This window comes from Bombus terrestris, chromosome 8 (genome assembly GCF_910591885.1).
Source record: "Bombus terrestris chromosome 8, iyBomTerr1.2, whole genome shotgun sequence".
NCBI classification, from domain to species: Eukaryota; Metazoa; Arthropoda; class Insecta; order Hymenoptera; family Apidae; genus Bombus; species Bombus terrestris.
In genome coordinates this window covers 3,440,039-3,466,806 of record NC_063276.1, presented here as the reverse complement: position 1 = coordinate 3,466,806, position 26,768 = coordinate 3,440,039, and the positions used below count along the sequence as shown (strand labels likewise).

The 26,768-nt window shown below is 35.5% G+C and overlaps 2 protein-coding genes across 4 annotated transcripts in view; one reads left to right on the top strand and one right to left on the bottom strand.

Annotated features, from left to right (window-relative positions):
* LOC100647622 (IQ motif and SEC7 domain-containing protein 2) overlaps positions 1-20,352 on the bottom strand; it is a 138,200-nt gene extending 117,848 nt beyond the window's left edge. For all 3 annotated transcript variants that reach the window (XM_003397192.4, XM_020864168.2, XM_020864166.2), the window contains exon 1: positions 19,784-20,352. In XM_003397192.4, coding sequence (XP_003397240.2) covers positions 19,784-20,013 — 230 coding nt within the window. In that variant the 5' untranslated portion in view covers positions 20,014-20,352. The remainder of the gene's footprint in view (positions 1-19,783) is intronic.
* A 1,537-nt stretch (positions 20,353-21,889) lies between these two features.
* On the top strand, positions 21,890-26,541 carry LOC100642640 (myotubularin-related protein 14). The gene is made up of 6 exons (XM_003397072.4): positions 21,890-23,679; positions 23,766-24,322; positions 24,790-25,109; positions 25,200-25,662; positions 25,735-26,070; positions 26,161-26,541. Exons 1-6 carry the CDS (start codon positions 23,593-23,595, stop codon positions 26,327-26,329), a joined length of 1,932 nt encoding a protein of 643 aa, XP_003397120.1. The 5' UTR covers positions 21,890-23,592; the 3' UTR covers positions 26,330-26,541.
* Positions 26,542-26,768: the final 227 nt, after the last annotated feature.

Here is a 26,768-nt window from a genome sequence, read left to right as displayed (position 1 = left end):
ATTTTCTATTTTTAGACGAATTAAATTATTTCCATGTTTCTTCTTCCTCTTTTTTCTATTTTTACAAAGAACTAGATTTAAGATTAGATTGCAATGTATAATACTGTAATGTGATAGTTTTATGAGAACACGCTAACAAACGGAATTGTACAGGAAGCGCGTAAAATTAGCAGAAAATATGAAAATCAAATTTTCGCGAAATTAGCTACGAGAGAAAGAATACCAGCAACGAGGAGGACGTAAATATAAAAAAGGACAGAAAGGCTTGTATACGGTTACTTTTAATTCATATGGACAAAATATATTTAATTGTACTGGTTGTTACGGATCTAGACAATTGTGTAAAATAAAAATAAATGTCAGAAACACGAGTAGTGTATGGTGAAATAAATACACGTATAATAGTGTTCATGGGCGAAAAGTTATATCTTCGTGGAATCGACGGGATCATTTTTCTTTTACAGGAAACTTGATCGCAGCTATTCCACTCTACTAAAATACCTCGAAATTTTGTACAACATTTTTCAAGAGAAAAATTCCATTCTTATCGTATGTATAATTTCTACCTTTCTAACGAAAAGCTAGGTTTACAATCAACTTGCAATTTATAATATTGTAACGTAACATATTCTCCAGGCTGAAGATTCCTTTCTTCCTATTTCTTTTATTATCGAATCGATAGGATAATCTGTCTTTTAAAAGCAGATACACGTAAAACATCTCGTTAAAAACTTTTTATGCACAGATACGGATGCATGAAGAAGCAGAAGAAAGGAAGAAAACAACAGAAGAAACGAAGGAGATTGTTGATCGAAGCTAAGCAGTGAAACTGTCGCATCAAAAGGATAATAGAAAAATAAATAACAGAAACAAATTTCTGCAACAGTAATTTCTAAGACTAACGTTCTCGCGTTTTGCAATAAGAATTCCTGTTCCAAGTAATAAAAATTAATACTATACGTTACTTTCGTGACATTCCAAAAACATGTTCCAAAAGTGATACTTTAACAAACTTCTATCGCGATTATTCAACCTATGCCAAACTATTTATTCTATTTATCCTGTTCTTTCGCTTGGCATAATTTTTATCCGTCAAAATTACTTCGAAATATCGGTTAAAATAAATAACAGAAACAAATTTCTCCAACAGGATAAGCATCGAAATTGTTCTACGAAATTTCAGTACACCCTGTGCATCGCTACGAGCATGAGAAGCGACTTATGTAACTGGTATCGCAACCCTTTGCCAACTTCTTTCTTCCAAAGGTTCCAGCTCCACCCTTTCCAGCGCTTCGTACGAGGATAATTCCTCTAACCGAATGTTGAATGGGGTGAGAGACGCTTATTTGCAACGATTCGTTCGTTGAGTGTTGTATCGGTGATGTTGCGGTGGGTTCGGCTCCGGTATACAGCGTTTTCATTTTGAAAATTGTATGGCGTGCTTGAGAAAGTATGCACGAAGACGTTTAAATATGTATGAATGTATGTACAAATAAAAGTTGCAGAAGCTGTAGGCCACTGAAGGGAAGAGCGAACTGGTTGTTGGACGTTTGTAAGAGATATGCGTATGGTTCTGGTTTCTTTTTGCCTGTTACTCCTTGTTGTTGTTGTATTTTTGAACGGCCTGTGCGGCTAATGGAACGGTCGTAAAAATCGCTACGATCTGAATAGTGTTAACATTAACAGATCAGCAACAAGTAATCGTCAAGGATCGTGGGAATTAATTGAGTAAGTGAAATAAGAATTGAGCGAGATGAAACATTCTGAAACGACGTGTGACTTGAAGTCTTCTTTTCTATCTTTATTTTACTTCTACCGAATTTTATTTTCTAATGAAGCATTTCCTTTCCTCATCGGGTCTTACATTTTATTTTCTATGAAATTCGAAGGTACATACTGCTAAATGATGGAAAGTCTAATATACTTAATTAATAATAATAGAAATTTTGTATTAGGAAATTCTTTGGTAGACAGTTTTGTCGAGGGAACGAATTCGAATTATAAAATGTCAAAATGTAATAAAATTAACAGGTGATATTCTTAACTTAATTAATTCGTACGTAAATAGGCGCCAAAGTGAACGATACGATGGCGTGCAGATACTTTTCTCTGGCCACTGTGCGCACATTTTTTAATTCTTCTTCCACTTGTTTCTCACTGTACTGTTACGCTACGATTACCAAACTATCTTACAGCGGTTATCATTTATACGTAACGTTTATAGCAATTACCGATTTCCAGTGTTTAAATTAGATACAATGAGCGAATGATAAGTTGATCAACGAATATATATTTCATCTTAGAAGATGCTCAACCTCTTAAACATCGAACACACTGTTCCAGATGTATCCACTTACAGATTAAACCGAGACTTCCTTTAGCTTATACATACATCAGTCAAAAGAAATGGAACGTCTGAAGACACTAGGGAATAAACCAGACCGAAGTTGCGAATGACTCACTCATTTTTTTACAATTTAATCGGCTCTACTTCGTGGAAATCAGGTCATTTCATACATTTCACAGATCATTAAGAACGCATTAGAGTACATTAACTTGTTGGTAAAAATGGCTGGTCTGAAATGATTATATTAATAAAATTAATCCTAAGATCCAATTTACCTAATTTTACTCATCTTCGTGATTAGAATATTCGGTTTTTTGCTGTACCATTAACGTGATTGCATATATATTAATATACGCGTATATTCAATCACCTGTTAATTTTATCACATGTTGACATTACACAATTCGAATTCTTTACATCGACAAAACTATCTACCAAAGAATATCCCAATTCAAAATTCGTTTTATTATTAATTAGTAGCAACTAGGTATATTACTATAATTTCATTACTGTAGTTCACTGAATATTTTTACTGTATTAGAATTTATTGCTATAGATTTATCTATTTATTTATTTTCCTATATTTCGTTGTACTGCGTTATATGCGATATGCGTACGAGTGTATAGAAGCACGTTCCATTTTCCTACAAGGAAAACAATAAATATATATTTTAAATACGATTAATATTTTAATTCGATTTCATTTAGTTTAATTTAATATCTTTAAATACAATTCTTCCAATAAGATTTCTAATAGTAATATATATACATATTCTATAAAACACTTAACAATTCAAACTTTTGCTCGACAGTGCAGATGTAGTACGAAATCGTAGGGTTAAGGGCTTGTCGCGGTTTAATTTCGCCAAAAACAATATTGTCTTTGTCTCCTGCCAAGCAGAAATAATTCCAGCGCATTCGAAAGACGAAAAAATATTCTTCGACGAAGCACAGCTATACTTGGGTCAATAAAAGAACTGGGTGGTATAATACAGCCCTTACGTCTTCTTTCTCCTCGTCTAATCTTTCGTCTAACTTTAGAAACGGACAAGTGGGCCACCTCCAAACGAAACCTCTTGGTAATCGAACGTTTTCCACGAATTATCCTGCCTGTCCTGTTCGAAGGGTCCGCTCTAATAATTTTGCGGTTTCAAAGGACTCTAGATGACGTCACTGTGATGGTCCGTGTTCGTCTTCTCTTTCCTTTTTTGTTTTCTTTTCTCTTTTCTTTTTTTTTTTATTTTTACTTTCTCTTCGTGGAACAAGTTGTTGAATAATAGCCGATAAGAGCAGCCATGTACGCAGCACCCAATTTCTATCGGACATCTAAAAGCTACTATCAGGTAAAAACACTCCTTATCTGACTGTTATCGACACTTTCGACAAACTCGAGACTATTTTAGTATTCAACACAGACATAAACGATAGATAGAGAATCTAATAAAACTTAAACAAGAATAATCCAAAAGAAACCTAATCGAGAACCTTAAGTCAGACAATCTTGCAAGCATATAAAATCTAAAGACACTTAACCTTAAAATCTTAGGAAATCTGAAGATTCCTAACCTTAAAACCTTGACAAATTTAAAGACACCTTAAAACAACCTCAAAACCTTAAAAGATCGAGAAAAATCTAAGTAATAACGTTTTAAAGAATGAAAGGAATCTTTAAAAAATCTCAAGTCATAAAACTTGGAAACTTGGAAGATCCAAAGAAACTTAACCCTAAAATCTCAGATAATCTAAAGATACGTCAGGTTTAAAATCTCGACAAATCTAAAGACACCGTAGATCAAACTGGAGACCGTAGCAAATCTAAAAAAAAAAAAAAAAAAAAAAAAAAACTTAACCACGAGATCTGAAAAGAACGCAAAGAAGCGTAAAAGAAAATCCGAAAAGTCTAAAAACGAAAAACGAGTAAAAACCGTGAAACGATGAGGCACAGGGCATCGCTGAATCCGAAAACAACGCGGCGAGAGCGAAGCCGTCGTTGGCGAGGGTGCGTCTAAAATTAAGCTTGCGCTTCGATGGCTAAGCACTCCACCACTCGGTCGTGCTGTGATCGAATATTTCTCCTTTCTCTTTTCTCTTTTTCCGCCCCTCTCTACTTCGCGGCGACGACGAGATTTCCGCGTAAATAGGTCGCTAGCTGACGTAATCTACGCGAGACCTGCTTATTCCTGCACGGTTTATCCGATTTCAGAATTAGTCGAATCTCTTGGCGACTTTCACAGGTAGAAAAACCACGACTCGCGATGCACTCGTCAAGAAGCTCGGCGTAATCGTTTGAAAAAGGCTGTACCCGGAGTGAACGAAAGCGTAATGACGCGGCTGGGATCATCGATGATCGATATTCGTCACTGGAAAATTGCCACTTTGCCGGTCAATGGATCGCGATTTTCCAGTACTTCCCTACGTGTCTATTCGCATCGATTCCCCATCGTGTAAATTTAATACGACAGCACCAATATCTCCATTATCCTAATATCTTCAGCAACAGAACTGTACGCCTAAAAACAGTCTGGTCTGGTACAAACGTGTCTTTTATCTGTCTTCGTTCGTTCGTGAGATATAACGAATTTTCTGTTTTCGTTACGCGTTATCTGATTCCCCATTGTCTTTACCGAAGATGCTGGAAATGTGCAGCTTGCATTTCGACGAAAGCCCGCAACCGTTTCGTCAGGGATCCGATTACGCTTCCAATGGTTGCCGGTGTTTCCAGAATTTGTGGAAATGCTCCTTCTATTCTAGACCTTGGTATTTCGACATTTCCCACAGCTGTTACATTTTTTTTTTTTTATTATTATTATTTAATTTGTACTTTACAATTTGCCCAGCTGGACATTCGGTAATTTTTTTTAGCTTTATATCCTCCTATGTATATTCAATTATTTCAAATGTACAAAACAGATAGGTAAAACACTTGAAACAAATCTCTTTAATCTAATTTCTGTCTGCGATAAATAATAACTTAGGCAACCATATAACAACAGTTACAACAGATATGAGTAAAAATATAGTAATCGAAGGAGGATATATTTTCAAGCACGTTGCAAAAGTTTCTGTGCAGTTAACGTAGTGTCAGCTATTTGTTAGAGACAAATAGGAAACCCTATACGGGTATATTCCTTGTCTCACTTTCAATTCGGCAATTCGATGCGACTTCGAGTTATTATTAGGCAAAAAATAAAGAACTAACAGCTGAGAATCAACGTTCTTGCGTCGTAATCTTCGAAACGTAACAAAAAAATCCATCTTCCGATTCGGTCGCGCCAAACCTTCTAAAAACTAATGCACTGTAGTGCAAATGTGTGAATATGTGATATATGTAATACGATACGCGTAGAAATGAGCCAAACTGAACACGCAACGAAACGGAAGCTTCGTTCAAACAGAGGTTTAAAACGGTAGTTTCGAAACAGAATAATTTCTTTTTTTTAAATTCGACCAAACGACCTGGTATTTGTTGTGAAGCTACGAGTATCAACGGACACCAGGCGTGTAGAAAAAAGCTTCCACGAAGAAAAAGGTAAGAGCTACTCTTTTACAACTCTTCTATCCGAGGCCAATTCTAGCGACAATTCGAACGACGCGTTTCGAGGATCGAACGCCAATCTAAATTGGAGTTCGACGACGCAGAAATGATCAGAAAATCTGGCTTTTCATTCCCCTTCGTCCTCGTCGTTTTCCCTCGATATCGCGTTTCCATTAAAAACAAACGGCGAAAAAAAGAAATGGAAAAAGAAGAAAAAAAAGGAATGAAAGAATTAAAAAGGAAAAATACGCACAGCAGTCGAAACAACCCCGTTTGGTGTCCGGGATGGAAGGACGTTGGAAAAATGAAAAATTCATGAAGCGGAGGCTTTTAAAACGCGAGACAGCCAGAGCAGGCAGATGGGGGGGGAATAAAAAACAGCAAAGACGATGGCAGAGAGGAAGAAACGGAAGAAGCACTCCGGGCTTTGAAAAAATCCAAAGTTCCCTTTGCAGTGGTCCACCGGAGAAACCAACTATTTTTATCTTTGCTTCGAAAGCACTGGGTAACCAGGGCCTTTTTCTCCAGCGGCCACAGAAAACGAGCGGGAAGAAAGAAGCAAGGAGAGACGACGGGTTAACCAGCGTCGTTGCCAACGAAAATTACGTCCAACGTCGTTTCTAATTAATTTCGAAACGGTCCGCCGGGCTCGGCCGTGCCTCGAGCGAGCCTGCTACGTACACTACGAGTTGCTCGAGGAAGGATCAAGGTGAAGAAAGAAGAAAATCGCTCGTTGCTCGTTTCGGAAGAATGTTCGGAGTTTAGAACGATTACCAGAGTACACATGAATTTCTATAGGATTTTCTATTTTTACCAGCATAATCGAAGAAATTCAATCCGACTAGAAATTTATTTTATCTGCTAAATATCAGGATAAGCGGCGTACGTTAAATATTTTATATGCGTAGATTCTTTTAATATTCTTATTATTCTTCTATTTCTATATTTTGCGTATCGTATTTGGTCTGAGTTAGATTTTGTTGAACGTTACGTATTCGATTATTGATAGATTTAGGAGCTTTAGAATTAAGAGAAGAAATTCTATTTTGAAGGAAAGAAGGAGAGAAGAAAACAGAAAAATAAGGAGGAAAGAGTTCTATCACTAAGATTACGTAAAGTCTAGTAGCAAAATTTCCAGAAACGAGGGAATGAAAAATTATAAACAAAAGCAGGTTCTACTTATCAAAACATACGATTATCTTCATGCCTTGAATTGCTACTGTTATTACAAAGAAAGATTCCAATGTTCTAAGAAGCGTAGCTTTTACAAATGAGAAATCAAGAACGAAGAATTATCTTCATCCCTTAGAGCATTACTTTCATTCCAAATATTCTAAGTCCTATTTTAAATAGAAAACAAGTTCCAACACACTGATGAACGGAACTTTCCAGATTAAAAAATAAGAAAGCTATCGCTTGTCAAAGGTTACTCTAATTATCTGCATCCTCCTGAGCGCTATTTTTATTTCAATAAATTCTATTTCAAATATTCCAAATCCCACATATATGTGAAAAAAGAGAGCAAAAGATATTTCAGAAGAGGAAGGAAAAATGTCAGAAGAACAGAGATATTGTATCCGAAAGCCAATGAATCCGAATTCTACTTTGGCCTGGAGGAAACTGTCGGCTTGTTCAGCGTGATAGGGACAAGAACACATCTGTTGGACGCGTGTAGGTTGTCGACCGTGCGAAACGGCAATTACTCTGGCCATTCCGCGGAGACAAATCTTTCGACCCATCGAAGACGCAACGACACGTTCCCTCCAGATGGAAGCTGGGCCACACTTGTGGAAACTTATGTAGGACACCTAGTGTATACGACTCTCTTACGTTTCCAAGAAGCGTAAATCTTTCTTTGGTCACGTGGAACACGAACACACACGTGTCGTAGTCCTTTGTTTCGGATTGCAGTCGGACTTTTCTTGTTTCTGTCTCCTCTTTTCCTTCCAGCATCCATTTTCACTTTTTCAACGGTAGTCTATAGTCTACAGACGATTATATTTCACTGCGTGTGTCATTTAACCCTGCCGAGTCCTGTGACTCATTTTTGATCGTATTTTTCCACAGTTAGAAAATTTCTGGACACAGTTAGGATATGCTTTGGCTTATAATTCTAAATAACACGAGACATATGAAACCGTAAAAATACAAAAGACGCGTAGCACACCCCAATTTCCTATAACCAGGCATCGTAAAACTTGGGAAATTTTTATTCAAATTAATACGACACAGCTGGCGATAAATCGCACATATAAAAAAACCTTCAAATTCAAAATTCGTCAAAATTGATATTCCCCCTTTTGCCCCTCTACTCTTCGTTAAAGTTGCCAAACTTTATAAACAATTCCGTAAGCAAATATTATATGTGTAATAATATTTGTCATAAATTCTGTAATAATTTTATAACAAGCATAGATATATCTTCGAGAGAAAAGATTCAGACGATCGAAGAGTCAACGTTTCGCTTTAGAGAAGAACAGGGGCGGTTTCACGCGTGGCCTTACGCCGTTCTCCATCCAACGATCAATGTGGCACAGTTCCAAAAACGTGAGATCGTGTGCACTTGCGTCTTTATTGGGCAGGGAAGGTCATAAAAGCGAGACCTACTGCAAAACTGGGCTATGCACGCGTCTGATTAGTATTTCTGGTGCAGTTTCCTGTTTCCTGGCAACTTCTTCCTCTTCTTCCTACCGTTTATTTTGCTGCGACACAATTTGGCGAGGAAAAGAAGGTTGCTCCACATTCCACCCAACTTTTATTCAATTTCGTTCGATTATTCTTTCCAAACACCCTCTCTCTCCCTTCCTCTTACCTCCATCATGAAAGATCATAAAAATCATAAAACCTTGATTCTTCGATACAGGAAGGCATTCGAGCCATCAAAATTAGACGAAAAATGAAACACGACTGTGTTTTTTGAATTCATTGTTATCTTTAGAAGATGGAAATTTGTCAGTGTCCTTGATTATTTAGTTAATTTATTTCAACTTATTCCAGTCTACTCGTTTCTACTCCATCACGTTTAACCGGTTAGCTGCTGCGCCTTTGAAAGGCGTATGCCGAAAACGTGTAGCGTAAAGTAAGCGACGACGAGTATACTCGTCGATCATGCAGTCTGCGTAGCTGTTATAATACAGAATTAAGTTACAGTGAAATCACTGTTTTATTTCCTTCTTCTTTTAACGCATGACGAGTATACTCGTCGTAACATAAAATATTGCCATTTCTTCGTGACGAGTATACTCGTCAAAAATAGCTAACCAGTTGAAACAGCACAAAACGAGAAATCCACATTCTCTTATGCAATGGTGTGTGTGTGTGTGTGTGTGTGTGTGTGTGTGTGCGTGCGCGCGCGCGCGTGCGTGCGTGTGTGTACATATATGTAAATGAGAATTTATAAAGAAAAATTGATATAGAAAGCTAGAATGTTAAAGATCCAAGTAGTTTTACATTAACATAGAGGATGTAAGACAACACGTGCAACCCACTTTGGCAGCTGATTATACACCTAAAAACAATGAACAAAGTTCACGTAAACACGTACTCTATCTTGGTTTATGCGATACAGCGAAATTTTGTAAACAGAGCAGAGTCTATCGAAAATGTTGAAATACCAAGCTTCAGAATAGAACAAGCTTTTCAACAAATTCGGCAGAAGGCAGGAACATTGTTCAGGGTGTAACCGGATCCCCGACAACGTGTCTGCCAGGCTTCCCTTGAAATGTAAGCTTGTCATTTTCAGCGTCCTCCGTGGAGGCAATTGGACACGAGAAAATGAGAACAGAACATTGCCTTTGTTTCTTCTAATTCCAAATTTCATATCTCGTAAACGAAGTAAACGAAGATAGACAGAACGCTACGTTTACACGAATCTTCTTCTATTCTTGTTTTTAGCCGAACCATCGTGGCTTCCAAAGTGGATGACACGCGTTACACCTGTACAACGTCTTGTTTCGTTCGTACGATAAGTTGTGCAATAAGATTGCACGACAAACCAATTCGTTGCGTATACAAATATACAAAAAGAAATATACAGAAAATAATATAATCCATCGGGTGAATTCAATCGTTGCGTAAAAATTCGACAGGTCACGGTATCGACCTCACGATAAAAAAACAATCTCAATATCTAAGAGAGCTAGAAAAGTTTATCGAATGTCCAGCTGGACAAATTGTAAAATACAAATTAGATAATAAAAAAAAAATATCTAACACGAAATACTGTGACATGACACATACATTAACAACGATCGTTGCACAATATTCTTTGTTTCTTCGTTTAAGAAATTTGTCTTACCAGAATAAAATATAGCAAATAGATTTTCGTCTTTAATTATCTTGAAATATTCCGAATGTTTGACAATACTCGAAACTCTCGTGTCTCGTTTTGCCCTTCTCGCCGATAGATGGAAGCATCTACATCCGATTATGTAACGTACGTCTACACACGGAAAGGACGCATCAATACGGATGATAAATTGAGACATCTTGGATATATGAAAGGAGCGTATTTCGTACGCGACTCGATGCATCGAGATTCAACTATATTCGAATGTAAAATAGAGTTACATTGAAATACAAAGAGGGATCAATTTATATCTGATATTTCTTCCACTTCGAAGAACATACGTTTAACAGATAGACCTATCTCTTCGTTTTACTATGAACTATATACATTTGTATTTTTGCCATTACCACGGTATCTTGGTTACGTAATAATTCTATTTGCGCGTCGACAGTGACGTGTCCGAGTTTCCAGACAGATTTTCTTCTTGTTATATTAGCTTGGCAACTAAGTGATCGCGGATTTTGTCAATATCGCTTAATGACAAAATACGCGATCACTTAGTTGCCAAGCCAATATTAGATAGAGCGATATTTTCAAGAATCTTTAACAACATTCTACGACTACATAACGGTACCTGCGTGCTACACTACTTTTTTTAAATTATCATACTCTAGCAAGTCAATATTTCTTAGGGTTCATTTGAATATTTCGAGTATAAAATTAAAAATATACTGTGACCGAGAATTCTTGCACGTCGCTGTGTCCAGTTAATCTGCTAGGAGAATTAATTTAACGCGATTATTTTGCCGAAAATTTTACTCGGACTGTGAAAATAAAAATTCAAATGAATTATACGGACGAAATAAAAATTCACGCTTTGAGAGAAGAGGTCTTTGATTAAATCTATCGCGAACAAATTTCGTCGACTAAAGTGGTATTTAAGTTTCTTTTTAAATGAAAGTTAAATTGAAATTTCTTTTAACTTCCGACCTCTACAGTTTCCATTATAAGCGAATGGCCGAATTAATTCGATATTCCTAACCATGTCTGACTTAATTATTCTTAATATTTTACATATTTTCGAACGATCGATAACGTAGATGAAATATCTTCCTATACGTAGCGCGAAGAAAAATTCAAACTTTAAATTCGAATATTTAAAAAAAAAAAAAAAAAAAGAAAAGAAAGGGAAAGCAGAAAGATAAAAAGAGAGAATATCGAAAGTTCCCTTACAAATACAGTTATTTAGAAGATCGCGTTCCTGTTCTTTATACAACTTCGCGTGTTTTGATACTTGGCTGCTCTTAATTAACTTCCAACTTTCCAAGAATTAATAAACAGCCTGCCACAAGCCAATAACCGTAACAGCTGGTCGATCGTTCTCAACGATGTATCGAACGTTATCGTGATCAAACGCAGTTTGAGCTGAGCTACTTGTTTGCGCAGCTGTGGTTACGTACCACGAACAAAATCAACGTAAAATTCCGTGTTTTAGAATATAAGAGATTAGCAAATTGCCGACAATTATTCCAGGTAAAATTAATTTCCACGAACAATTATCGTTACCATCTATTGCGTTTAGGCTCGCGATCGTTCTAACGTTAGAAACGTACAAATGGTTTGAAATCGTCCAAATAATCATGAACATTGCAATTTGTAAACGTAGGAATGGAGACTATACGGTGACAAACTTGCAACTTGGAAAAGATGGAGAGAGAGAAGAATTTGCGAGGAAAAGCGAGTTTAAAGGTAAAGGCACGACGTTTGGAAAAACTTTGGTAAATCGATTGCTTAAAAAGGGCGAATCGAATCGGGACGAAAGTGGAGAAACCGTGCGAACAGCGTCCCACAAGAATCTGTGAACAGAATTCTCAGAGATCGAATGGAACCAAAGCAAACGTGTCAAAATTCTATAATATAATAAATTCACGGTAAATTTTCGTCGAAAATTCAGGCGACAGTTCCTTTTTTCACCGATCGAATCTGTCGCATAGATCCGACCGAATGGAAACTAAAAAAATTGAAAAATTGAAAAAAAAAAAAAAAAGAAAAACGCGTGTCGCGATAGTTGTTCAGCGCGCGTGAGATTCCCAAACAGAGTCCTAACGCGATCAAAACTGGCGGAAGATCGAGCGGACCAGTTAAATGAATATAAAAACGTAGAAATTCGATGGAAAAAAATTGGCAAGTCGAACGAACGTGTCTCGACGAAAGGCGAACAAATTGGGAAAATCCCATTTACAAAAGCGACGCGCGTGGTCTCGCTGCGAACTAAATCTCCGAGCAAAAAGAACCTAATCTAATTAACGACCACTGAGATAAATACAGAATATCATGCGAAATGAAGGCCGGGATAGATGAAAGGCAGAGCGAGAGATCGTGCGAATCCAGAAAAGAAGGATGAACAGACTTGTCGAATAGGGTATCGATTTTAGTGGCGACAGACTCACACGTGGAAAGAATTGCACACGCTTTCGGTTGCAATATTGTGCAAGTACGCCGACCGGTTAACCGGTCACGCCAAATATATCCACACCTGGTAATTGGTCTGCCATGATTGGAAACTCGGAGAAATTTGACACACATTCGCCACACTTGTTTGTACACATTTATTTTTTTTACACTCCAGTTTTCTCACATGTCCAATGTCAGCCAATACCCTCGTACTGTACATTTTATTAGCCCTTCAATTCTACTTTCAATTAGCCCTGAAACGAACATACAACGACGAGCATACGCGCCATGGCTGGAAGACAACAGTCCCATGGACAGTCGAATACCACTTTGATCCATCTTCGTTCGAAAACGTCTCTCACCGTCGCGAAGAACATACGCGAGGTTCGTGGAATTTTCGTTCGTTTGTTCAAAAAAGTTTGTTTGTACACGCGTCTAAACGGAAATTGTCACGTTCGAAGCAATTTCCATTAGATAGAAAATAGATTTTCGTCGATGTTTCTCTCGCCATGCTGAGAACGTCTTTCGCAATACCACGCATCTATAGCGCGTTCTAGCTCTCGTTCGGTGATTTTCGGTTTCTATCTTCGATAGTTTTCGGAACGTTGTCCTTTCGTGACCTTTTTTCATCCTTCGGGCCGATACAAAACAGTCGCTGGAAGCCATATCGGGTGAATGGCGGTTGCGGTATCGATACCGCGCTATTTTTGCAGACGAAGTTTTTCAAAGCGATCGGTCTAAACGTTGCTTTCCCAACGAAAACCTCTTTCGTCGATTAATCGTTACGATCGACACCGCTGCGAAGTTGCCCACTGCTATCTCGCACCGCGTCCCTCCTTCCAGTTAAAACACTCAACGACCCGAGATGTTCGTGCACGCATATAAATTAGTTAGAAACATTTACCAAATGTCCAGCCGACAAATTGTAAAGTACGAATTAAATAAAAAAAATAAATTAAGACATGCTCCGTGTACGGACAATACCATTTGTTCGATACTCGGAGAAGGAAATTAGTTCAACGACTCGTACAACTCAAACAGCAGCTATTCCCGAATGCGACTGTCTTACTCGCCAAGACAAACGTACGTTCCACGAACAAACATACACTGTCGTTTCTCTAAGACTCCACAATGTTGAAGTATAAATTTTCTTTCTTTATATTTTAATTTGTGCTTTACAATTTGGTAAATTTTTCTAACTTTGTTGTTAAATAACACGCGGATGGCTACCCCCAGAGGGATACCATTTTCGAGTTTATGTCTATTTTATTTCTTTGAGTTCTTTGAGTTTCTTTTTTTTTTTAAATTTTTTATTTTAATTTCTGCTTTACAATTTGTCCAGTTGGACATTTGGTAAATTTTTCTAACTGAACATCGCACGCGTGAACATTTTTTCATCAACAATCGCAGGAAACTTGTCCTACGAAATTTTCACGTCTCGTACGAATCGATTTCTAACTAACGATGCGTCTGATGCTTCACGCGGTATATAACAGTGCGGGAAAATATAAGGATTTTACACGCACGAGTTTTAACCACGTTTCTTTCATACTCGAGTTAATTTCAGTTAATTCTATCGATAAATGCACCTGCACGGGTCCCGATACATTGAATTCTCAGCAAGTCGAATATTCAAAATCGCTCGGCCACACGAGAAACGTGAATTTAGCTGTTGGAGGCCTGCGCTTCCTAAATAAGGTCTGTTCACGGTTATGCGCGTACGAGGGCGCACACCGAGCGATTTCTCACAAAGGCTCGGGTGTGGATGTGTGAATTCGCAAGGTTAAGCGTGCTTCGAGCCTCGTATCGTCCATCTGAACGAGAAAAATGGCAAGAAGAGAATCGTTCCCACAGGTTGAGTCAGACGGATGCGACTGCAATTCGTGTCCCTAGTTGCGTTTCGCTATTACGAACCTAATTAATCATCGATCTTGACGTATAATAATCGCTAGACCGCGGTTTTTTATGCGTTTGCGAGAAATTCGAAGACGCGACGAAAGTATCAAATTACACGTAACGCAAGAAAATATATCGCACAAATGTTCAAAGTAACGCAATGTAAAAAATGTAGTGAGACAAAAAGTCTTTTCGATCGTATCGATAAGAGAAATGAAGCACGTTGTTAACACACGATCTCTTTAGGTGTGAGGTGTATGGCTAGAGAAAATACCTAGGTAGTCCGATTATCAATTCTTTTTTTAAAAAAATTTTAACATAGTATAACTTCAATAAAAATTTCGATATTTTTTAAACTCCTCATCAGTGAAATTTGCATTACGAATTAATCGCGAATTATTTTCCGAATTGATATTATCAACAATTTTTATTTATTACAGTATACAGTAGGTAATTCTTTTTGTATTAAATTATAGGCAGCAATTTAGAACACGAAATAACCTCTCCTCGGAAAAATTATTTCTTTATTTAGTTTATATTCGAGGCACCGTCTACTACACTTCGGACTAAACTTTTAGAAACTAATAAAAACAGAAGAAATGAACATAGATGTCCGTTCATAGCAAACAAATGGTCGCCTTGTGATTCTTTCAATTTATATTACGGTCCACGTACAAAGATAATTTACTTACGTACTGAACGCACGCACTACTTTCTTATAACAATCCAAGGCAAATTGTAAAACAATAGAACAATTGATCGTTTCGAATCAGATATTTTTATCTTTGTACAGAGATACCAACAGATTGAACATCCTTTCTTCAGCTTTTGATAAAGGAAAGAAAAGCTCACATAAGATTACGGTAATTCCTATTAATTGTATCGGGTGCAATGGATTATAAGTTAGAAATCGACTAAAATAAACAGCAAAGAATATTCCCAGCTGTTGAAAATACGCTAGTAAAAATTGCTAAGATAAGGTGTATCTACGTATACCCGTGGCGCATGTCAGCCCTGAACGTATCCTGTATTCTCAACAGCTGCAAGCATCGTTAGCTCAAAAGCGTACCGGCGTACCTACTACCTGAAAATATCGATTCGTTGGTATTTCTGCAAGAAAACAAAGATATCCAATTTCAAATAATTAATCGTCGTTTTATTATTTATCAGAAAAAAGTTTGTCTATTACCCGAGGCATTATAAACGCGCGAGTGATACGACTATGACTAGAGTACTCAGGTACAACGTACCGAGTATCCGGGTACCCGATGTCGACAGGTCGGGTAGTAACAGCTCTAATCTCAATTATCTGGTGTAGCCGAGTATCTGATACATAAGTAACAGCTCTAAGTACTAAGACCTTTGTTGGCGATTGTACGAAATTCTAGTTCAGCATTGAGCGTGTCGAATGTTCAAAGATTCCAGAATTTCGCAATTTACGATGCACCCAGACAATCGATAATATCGTCGCATAATCGTCAAATTAACCTAAAAGAATGAAAATCTGAAGAGAATTACTTTTACCCTTCTAGAATATTAAAATTACCCTATTCCATCTATAAAAAAAAGAAAAAGAAAAAAAAACACAAATAGTTACATGAATTTGTATTATTATATGTTAACCTAACCTAATCTGACCTAACCTAACCAACGAGGTATCACGTGGAAGAAGGATGAAACACGATAGTTTCCTAGAACCTGAAGACGATACGTATCAACGTATCTCGCCTGAAAAATCTTCGCACGCATATGAAATCGATCGGCCAGAGAGAATCGCGAAATGTACAGTTAGTTTTTCCGAAGCGTATTACGGGCCATCGATTGTTCGACGAGCAAAAGCATGATTTTAGATAACGCGGAGCGATTTAATGATCGACCCAATTTCACTACGAATAACAATGCAGCATGTGAGAGGTTTCCTGTGTTCTCTTCGTGTCGCAATAATCAATAGGAACAGCCCGGCTGCATCAAGGTTAATTGTCCGTCTATTAGTCACTGTTATCCGTAAAAAAGAGCCTGCTATTCTATTAGCTTATTCAATTTTATCGCCACTCGGATAATTCTGCTGATTATCAAGCAATTATCTATAAGAAATAAAAATGTTTTACTACGAGAATTTCGAAATTTTTCTATCTTACTATCGGCGTATCTGTAATTTTATAATTTACCGATATTGCGTATATATCGTATTTATTGTATTGAATAATGCATACGTCGTGCAAATGTTATTAGCTGGAAAATGTATAAAATTGGGAATATTGCATTTCTGCTGCATATAATTGTATGCGATTCTCTTATCTTCCTCTTGGATATTTTATATTTCAATATTTTTCTTCGTACTGTCTACTCTTATTCTTGCAATTTTTCTAACGTTTCAGCTTCTAACTTTTTAATATCCCTTAATCTATATCGTAGATTATTAATTGAACAATTTACAATATTTATTTTGATATTATTTGATACAATCACGATTGTAATCTTCTTCGCGCGATTTTTATGCTTTCGCTACTTTCTTTAATATTCCTTGATGCACCTATTGAGAATTATTAATTGAAGGATTTATAACGTGGAGGATGTGAAACGGAAATTAAGAGTACGAAGAATTTGAAATTTTGAAACAACACTGAAAGCTAATTATTATTATTGCTTGGTACCGTGCATATTACACGTCGTTAAAGTGTTTATACATATGTATTGCATGTATAACGCATGTATAATGTATAAGCTTGGAAAACATACAGACAACGTTGATCTGTTAAATGCTTAATTACATAATCTGCTACAACTGCCACGAAATAATGGAGAAAATCAATGCATAACATACCGCCGGCAGAAATTTTCAATGACGCAACTTTTACTAATTAGATTATGTCATGAAAATTGCACGGAACCGGTGAACCAAAACTCACGAAATAAATCGCTTGCTCGAAAATTTCTGTTGTCTGCGTTTTAATAAATTAATACGAAAACACGTATAACAACTTATATAGGAAAAGGTTCCTTTGTGTTGTGCTTTTTTACGTTCTTTCGTTATCATACAATTAAATTGGTTCCTGATATCGTATAATGTTTCGCGAGACACGCAACGTTATTCAAAACCGATGAACAACTTTAGCGATTATGAAATTTCCACTCGATCAGAAGTTTCGCTGGAAAATTCCATACGCCGCGTGTATACTCATCCCCGATCACCAAACTGATCCGCATCGTTTATTTCATCGCGAGAATACCAGACGCAGTTAATTAAAAAGACTATCATAAAAGATTTCGCCGAGAAAGAAGAATAATGTTTTAAATTTACATATTAAGAGATGGAAATTCTTTGGCCTTCTATTATTTATAGTTAAGGTTATCGCGGTATATATATATGCGTGAATAACAAATTAGTAATACCGATAAATAGACACAATCGTACGAAATTTCGTATAAAAATATTCGACGACTGCAGTGCTATCGAGTTCGATAATATCGATTACGATTTACGATATACGATCATAAACGGTTCTGGTTGCACTAAGAAATGATCGTAAATCAAAATGCTTGTTCATTTGAAAGAATTAAAAAGATGTTACTTCATTTTCAGTTACTAAATATAGTAATAATATATATATGTATAAAGTATTTTACTAAATGGTTTAAAAATCATGTAATGTTACACTGTGCTATAGAGCAATAAAAATAAAGTTTAGATCTAATCTTCCTCGATAAGCTCTTAAGAAGACCTAATATTTCATTAAACAATAAAAAAGATTTTAGAACGTTCTATTATATTAAAATGTAAATATAAGATAATTTAAAAATGATTAAAGAGAAAGAAGTTCTTAATTCACAGTATTTTCTATGTAGCCCGTTAATTAATGATATCGATAATAACAAAATGACGTATAATTTTATGACGAAACAAACTATGTACTTAGATCAGTTTAATATCTCCGCATCAGCGAGCAACGTTCGCGAAAGGCGTTAATTTAAAGTGTCGATAAGTATCGCGTGAAAGATACCAGAAGCAAAGAGCCGCTGATCCATTATTTATACGCCACTGCATTTCCACGCTGATATACGGACGCTTTGCTGAATTATAACCACGAAACCTTCACCTATGCCTGTGTAACATAATCGCGACAACACAAACAGCGTAGCGCGTTTTTTCACTATAAGGGCTGCGTGTCATTGTACCGACCCGAATTGTAGCATAAACCATGCTCTTTTCATGGATTCAAATAATTTTAAATTAGAATTTCACATTTCCAATTACGAATTAATATTTCACACGTATACGTATCTATAATTATATGTGTGTATAATTTTATAAGAACTTTTAATAATAATATATAATATATAGTACAATATAATATAAGGTGACAAGTAATGACATCTTTGTCATTAGACAAAGATGTAAATATCAATTACAATTCTTTCATATTATACGAATCTACCTCATACAAGGTTCCACTATATTTCCACTGATAATATAAATAGAAATCTGTCAGTTAGGGAACGAGTATTTTTTCATTTCCGAAAAAAATTTGTCGAAGATAATCTATTAAATATATCTATGTATATTTACAACGCGTCGTATCTATTCATTCTACCGGTATTGTATATGTATATAACCTTTTTGGCAAGTTATATAAATCCCCATTTTACACTGGATAATGGATGGGACACTGCATAAATCGCATACCATATATTCTAACGAACACAATAAATCACGAAAGTATTCAAACACTTACCATAGAATGTTTTTATCAATAAATATATCAAATATGTATCGTATATAAAAGAGGTTAATCCGCAAATGCTATATAATATTAAAAGAATATCTCGAGAAAGTTTTGAAAAAAGATTGCCAGAAAAAAGAACTAGATTTCGTTAAAAATTTAATTAACGATATGCATGCAATTATTTTACGAAAAAGGAATGGCCACAAAATATGAACTACAACGTGATATTAATTAATAATACCGTACGAATATTTCTGTCTCAACGAAACGTTACCATTGTACGAATCTCGCTTCATTATAAGTTACCAAAGAGTTTAATTAAAATATGTTTCCGTAAATTTAATATTGCGAGTCCCTGTTCATAACACACAATTACATATAATTTGAATATATTTAAAAATATAGAAAATATTTCTCTCTTTATTTCCACGTTCCAACTGTCTGCATGCTTTTGTCTTTCACTGTACGTAATATGTTTCTGGGAGTGTTGAAATACTTTCGTCAACCACTGTAAATACAATAAACTTGAAAGAAAATACCTGTCATCCAATAGACGCGTAAGATCAGTCATCTCGCGCTCGAACTTAAATTTTGACACCTCGCACAGAAGGGCGTCACGTTCTCCGATGACCTCTGAAAGTTCACGTTGCAGCCTCTCGATCTCTGCATATTGCCGGCTGATCAATTGATTCTTCTCCTCGAGGATGCTTTCGACGTCGGGGTCCAGAAGACCGGCCGGGTCACCGACACTTCCCAGTACCGCGCTCATACCGTTTGTTTACTTTCACTGAGCCGCACCACACACGTTTTCGTCCTGTACTCGTTCGGCACTGGTACTCCGCCAACGTTTTCCACCGATTAGATAAAAAAAATCAACGACAATCACGAATGGCACGCGCGTCCACTATCAGCACGCGCCACGCGAACGAACGCCCCCGTCCCCATAACCAATACGAATATCACGCAGGATAGACGCTCTGCCCGTGAAAAAATCAACAAAGAATCATCCACGGCGCGGTACACCGTTTCAGCGCGTACTCGCCATCTTACATCTATTGCCACCTCTCGGCCGAATGCCAGTCCTGATTCACGATCGTTCCCGTATTCCAATTCCGCCGGATCGTTTGTCCAGGGATACTTTCACACATGCGCATGCGCGCACCACTGGAATGGTCTCGTTCCATTCCAAGCAAGGACCAATAAGAATTTGTAGCACCTGACATCTGGTAGCGGAACCGAGAATTTGAAAATTTAAATTAACTTCCATAGAATTATTGTTGATATTTTTACTTATTTTTAAGAATGATTTTTAGATTTAAGGAGAAGGGTATTGTTATTTGTATTTTCTTGTGCTCTGAATGGTTTAACATCGAAGAGACTTGATGGTATTTTGAAGAGAATTATTTTTATATGTATTGAAAAATGAGTTGGTTGTAATTCGTAGAGATGACGCTTAGGGCTTCGAAAACACACTGACCGATTCTAGAAATTGAAAGTTTAGGAAAGTGGTTGTTGAACTGCGAACGTTTATGCAAATTATATTTTCATGAATAAAGAAATATAAGCTAAATAATTCCATTTTCTTTTAATAATAACAATTTGTCGATTATCTATTATTTATAATAACCATTTGATAAAAATTTTTAGACCGTTGTTTGTTTAAGAGAATGTTACTGTTTAAAAACTTTAATATTAGCAAAAGCGTCAATTAGAAAGAATTTTCGATTACGGTTTTATGTAGATTTACATATTTTCTCTTGTACGATAAGACACACTGTTTATATCTTCGTAATATTACGAACTCATATAGCGATGTCTCAAATTCAAAATTAAAATGATTATAAAATTCTGTTTTATAGATTTAAACACAATTATCGAGGATTTTCTAGAACATTGATGTTTTTTTTACATTTTTTAAATCACCAAATGTAAAGACTTAAGAAATTTGTGAAAAAAATGTACAACTGTAAATACAATCTCACTTTGACAGCAATGTATAAGACTCATTGCTGCTACAGTTTGAATAGATGTAAAACTCAAAGAGGATTTCTTGGAATTATTTGCATAAATGAATATATAACTAATGAATTCTTTGTGTAAATCAGCAACTCTTAAAATCTAGCGTATCATTTAAATAATTTTAAAAAATATGAATATGTGAAAAATCCATAATGATCATATTCAAATGTATATGATACCGTATAATATGCGAATTTATCAATTCTCAAATGTAAATTTTGTAAATTTCGTTTCAGTATTATCATCCTGCAATAACACTGCAACAACTGCTCTATTTAATAGAAATACAAGTAAAGCTATATATATTATAATACATTTCGAATTATTTTACATTTATAAAATAAAATTTATTAAAAGTATACAAATTTTACTAGATTTAGAAGATTAATTTTTACATTTTAGGCATTCAATGTATTTTGAAGCTATGGGATTTTTTCTAAATACAATAATTAAAAATATATGAGATTTATACTGTAAATTTTGAAAAATTGACCCAAACAAATTCCAGATCAAATATAATGTAAACGTAATTAATTAGTCTAATCTATGATCCCATTATCTTTAATATTTAAAGATGATAGCTTTTAAGAACTAGAACTACAGCATCAAAAATGTAAAATTGGCTATACCACCGGAGCAAAAGCACGCGTTCTCCACATTGCAAAAATAGGTTATCTTTCTACGCTGCGTTTCACTTCGTACTTTCGTCCTGCCAGACGAGTAGTTTTCTCATCGCTGACGTATCGTACGATAAAAACGAAAAATACGGTTGTTACATACAAATTAAGATAATTTTTCCGTTGTTCATTGTCGCGTGGGTGAAAGAACAAGAAATCAAGGTCGACGTACTGTACTGTGATAGCCAGAGATCGACAGGCGAAGAAGAAGAGGGACACGCTCTCTTGTCCTTTTAAATAACTATAATCTTTAAATGCGACACGTGAACGGTGATAAGGAGATAACAGATTTTTCGGTGTACAACCGAGGAAAAGTAACGAACAAGGCGAAAAAGGATGACAGTGTATTCGGGACAGATTCGAATTGATGCGTGTAACGTAAAACAGATTTTCTCGGGTGTGATGTTTAGGTTATCTCGTCGGATCGAGATTGGAACACGATGAGATACCATGGATATTCGCCGTGACGGACTTTTCGGTTTTACGTTCGAACTACCGTTTCATGCGCATTTTTTAATGAATTCATAAGGCAATATTAATTGTGTGCCCGCTACGATGAAAGCAGCGTGCATGACTTGAAGGTTAAGTCTTTCCAACGAAAGCGTTCTTGAACCATTGTTACGATGATTATTGTTGCTCAAATTCCTGCTTAAATACTTTTGTAAACGGAACACAAAATCCTCCGTTTGACTTTTGTTGTGTCGATAAATAAACAAAAAATTATTTTTGCGGCACGAAGTGCTGTTCGAAATTCAAATTTTATGATTCAATATAAAAGAAAAAGTAATAACAAAAAAAAAAGGATACATACGATTTAAATAATAGAGTGAAGCTATTAAGTGTAAATTTGTCGAACTAACGGAAATAAATGAGATATAGTATATGATATTCGAACTCTGATGATCAAGACGTTACCGCATTGTTTCGTCGCTATAATTTGTATATGAAAGAAGAAGCTTGTTAAACGATAATTTATAAATTTAAGATTATTTTATTTATTATAATACGTCAGCGCGTATAAAAGAGAAATATATATATATGTATATTTCGGTTAAATAAGCGATCGAACAATCGTAGATTTTATTCTTTAAAAGAATAATAGTGCTATTAATACAATGTGCAACTGTGTAATGTTTGTTTAATAATATTTTACGATGATCGTTTATATTTATTTAAAAATAATTGTACAGACATTAAAACGTTTTTTGAGGTGAAAATTCATGCTTTCTTCTATAACTTTAATTATCAATACTTTTTATTTTTCTGACAATCAGCATGAGTTTATTTTATAAACATTCTGTTAATAAAATCACCATCATATTCTAGAATTAAAGCATTCATGTATTCTGTAACTAATATGATGCTCTCATAGACCTTAGAACATTATTATGTTTACATTTAAACCAACGTCCTTTACACTTAATAAGAAATCATGACAAGTAGAAAAAAAAAGCTTTAAATTGTGATGTGGTATATTTTAAATACAGTATTTGTGCCATTCCTTTCATACACAAGACATTGGCTACAATTAATGATTCACGAGCATCCTTATGAAAATTATAAAAACATAGGACCATTTTAAAAAAGAAACCAAAAATTGTCCCTTAGTTTGAAAGTTTGGATACCACATACTTGAAAAACCTGCTTCAATCATGACAGAAATTAACATCCAAGATTTACAGGACCTTCTTGTACACTTCTCGAAAAATACCTATAGAGCCAAGGATGCAGACAGCAAGGTAACTTTTTTTATTTATGAATTAACAAACTTATGAATTAATCTTTCTGCTTTAAGATATCACACAATAATTCTTTTTGTTTCTAGAGTCAAGCAATCATGCAAAGATGTCTGCTGCTCACTGATTTAGATTATACTCATTCTATCATAAACAATAATGGAGGTGATCTCAGTGCACACTATCCTAGCCATCTTATCATTTTAGAGTATGAGAAGTGTAGGAATCCAAATTTGTGTGATACGCCGCCACCACTGCCACGCACATCAGAAACTATATACGAAAATATGTATGATTCTAATAAATTGAAGGAATTGATAAAAAGTGCTAGATTTGCCAGGTGTCGTTCAAGATTTCCACTGCCGGTAATATTGTATAAAGGTAGACATGTATGCAGATCGGCTACTTTGTCTGGTGGACCAGAAATTTATGGTAGATCTGGGCTAGATTATTTATTTGCTGGTAGTGAAGGAACAGTTTCTATTGAACAGCAAGTAGATGAAGCTCGTGCGACTGACTCTGTACTTAGTGATTGGCAATTGTTTGATAAAGTTAGACACCAAGACATCAAGCTTTTGAAAACTCTTAACGTAGGAATTATTATTGATTTTATGGTCGAGAAGAAGAAAGTCAAGTTTGGAATGAAGTAAGTAATCAATTTTTACGGCAATATTTGATGCATGCATTAATTGTGAAAATAATGGCTTTCAGATAATACCTTTTCCCATTCTTTGATTTAACATTGTTTGCAATATTAGTAAAATAAAATTAATTACTTGAAATAGCATAAAATAAATCATAGAATAATATTTTTAATCTTAATTGTAAATTAATTTTTTGTTATTAATAGCTAGCTTGTATATTAAAATATTTTTAAATATTGTTTGAATATAGTACAATAGATTTTCATTAATGCTCTTGTGATCAAAGAATTGCCTGGACACAAAGAGATTTAGAAATAAAAAACAAGCAGAATTATGTGGAAATGCAGCCTTTCAGTTTTTCACAGAGACAACAAAGTTTCATTAGCAGTTAATAACGATCAGTATTTTTTATTTTATGAATCCATTTTTAGAGAAACTTAAACAGAGCTCTTTTGTTTGATACCCCCAGCGTGACATCCTCAGAGAAAGTAGACAAAGAGAAGAGGTACTCTGACTTCACCCTAATTTCACTGCCATATCCTGGATGTGAATTCTTCAGGGAGTTTAGAGAAAATGACTACTTGGCCCAAGGCTTGGTATTTGATTGGTCTCAGACCCATGTAGACGCGCAGATTGGTGTGCCAGAAGATTCAATTTCTACTCAGTTACGAATCAATTGGGATCAATATCAAATCTGGGATCTAGTAAAATTAACTCAAAATTATTTAAAACTGATATTGAGATATTTGAGTGACAGTAACAGTGGAATATTAATTCATTGTATCTCAGGTATGCATTTTTCCTAACAAATAACGATTTTTTAATTTAATTAATAACGAATAATTACGTAACATAATCAGAATTAAACTCTGTTTATAGGATGGGACCGCACACCTTTATTTATTTCATTACTGAGGATCAGTTTGTGGGCTGATGGTGTAATTCACACAACACTGAACGCGCATCAGATTCTTTACTATACCATAGCATACGACTGGATGCTGTTTGGCCATGATTTAGAGGATCGACTAAGCAAAGGAGAGGAAATATTCTTCTTTTGCTTTTATTTTTTAAAGCACATTCATGACGAAGAGTTTAGTATTCATCCGCGTCATAGCAGATCTAGGCACTTGGTTTTACGTAACGACAGTGACTCGCAGTTAGACAACGCTATGTTCGATAACGAATCGGTAGTGACATTGAGTTCAGTTAGTTCCAACTTAAGTCTGAATAGTTGGTGTAGTTCTGTTAGTCAAAATAGCAGAGATAGCCAAGATAACAATCCACCAGCTGTGTTTCATTGCTCTTCCGCAGAAAGTCAAGACGACTATCTTAGTTCTGGGTACATACACTTTCTTTCTTATCGTATTTAGTATACATTTCTCTCCAATTAATTTAATTGCTCATTTTATAGGAACGTGGTACCATGGTCAATTCATACTTCTCCAAATAAAGAAGGAATTGCTCATGGATCACGGTCACCTTTGCCACCTAATCGGACTTCTCCCGTCGCAGTTCCCGTACCTGGACGTCTTCGACAACGAAACGAATCCTCCTCATCTGGTGGTTCATGGCAGATGATATCTGGAACCGGAAGTTTACGTGGTTCTACAACTGCTAATGCTCCGATCACAGACGGAATGGCATGTAGTTCAGTTTCGAAACACCCCGGTGAAAATTATACTGTACATACGTCCCAAGAATCAAGCACGACAATTATCGAGGACGAAGTATGTGCGTCGTTGGCACAGTAAGTACCATAAAGATTTTTAATTACCATAAAGTGTTTTTTATTCAATAAAATGAATTACGGTTCCTACGTTTAACGTTTCTATTCTAGATCCCGCAAAGAAAAGTTACAATGTTTAAGAAGAATATTTTACAGCGCTTATAGTCAAACTGTTGGGTTCCGAATGAAGGATAATTCCGATTCTGTTGGCTTAGGTCAACTACTAGGAAACTTTGTCGAGAAAGTTGGAATTCTTTCCGTTCAACGCACATCCTTGTGACTATAACATCATTAATTTCTCATTCCCTCTCTTCCCATCATAAGTTTACTGTTATCAATTGTTTGACTCAATTTAGAATTTTATAAAAATGCTATACAATGAAAATAAAACAATTGTATATTGTCGTTTATGCGAATAATGCGTTGTTATACAAAAAAGAAAGAATAGCGTGTAATCGCGTGACATGAATAAAAACTTGATATTTTTGTATATATATATAATATTTATATGTATATATATGTATATATCTATATATGTATATATATATATGTAAATGCGTGCGTGTGTCTACTAGTTTTGCTTTATAATTTACTGATGATACATGTATGTGTATTTGCGACTACCATCTGTATAAAAACGTTATTTGCACAGATGGATGGTAATTAATGTTCAAAACAAAACAAAATTATAAGAATGTTAAAACGTACAAAATAGTGCT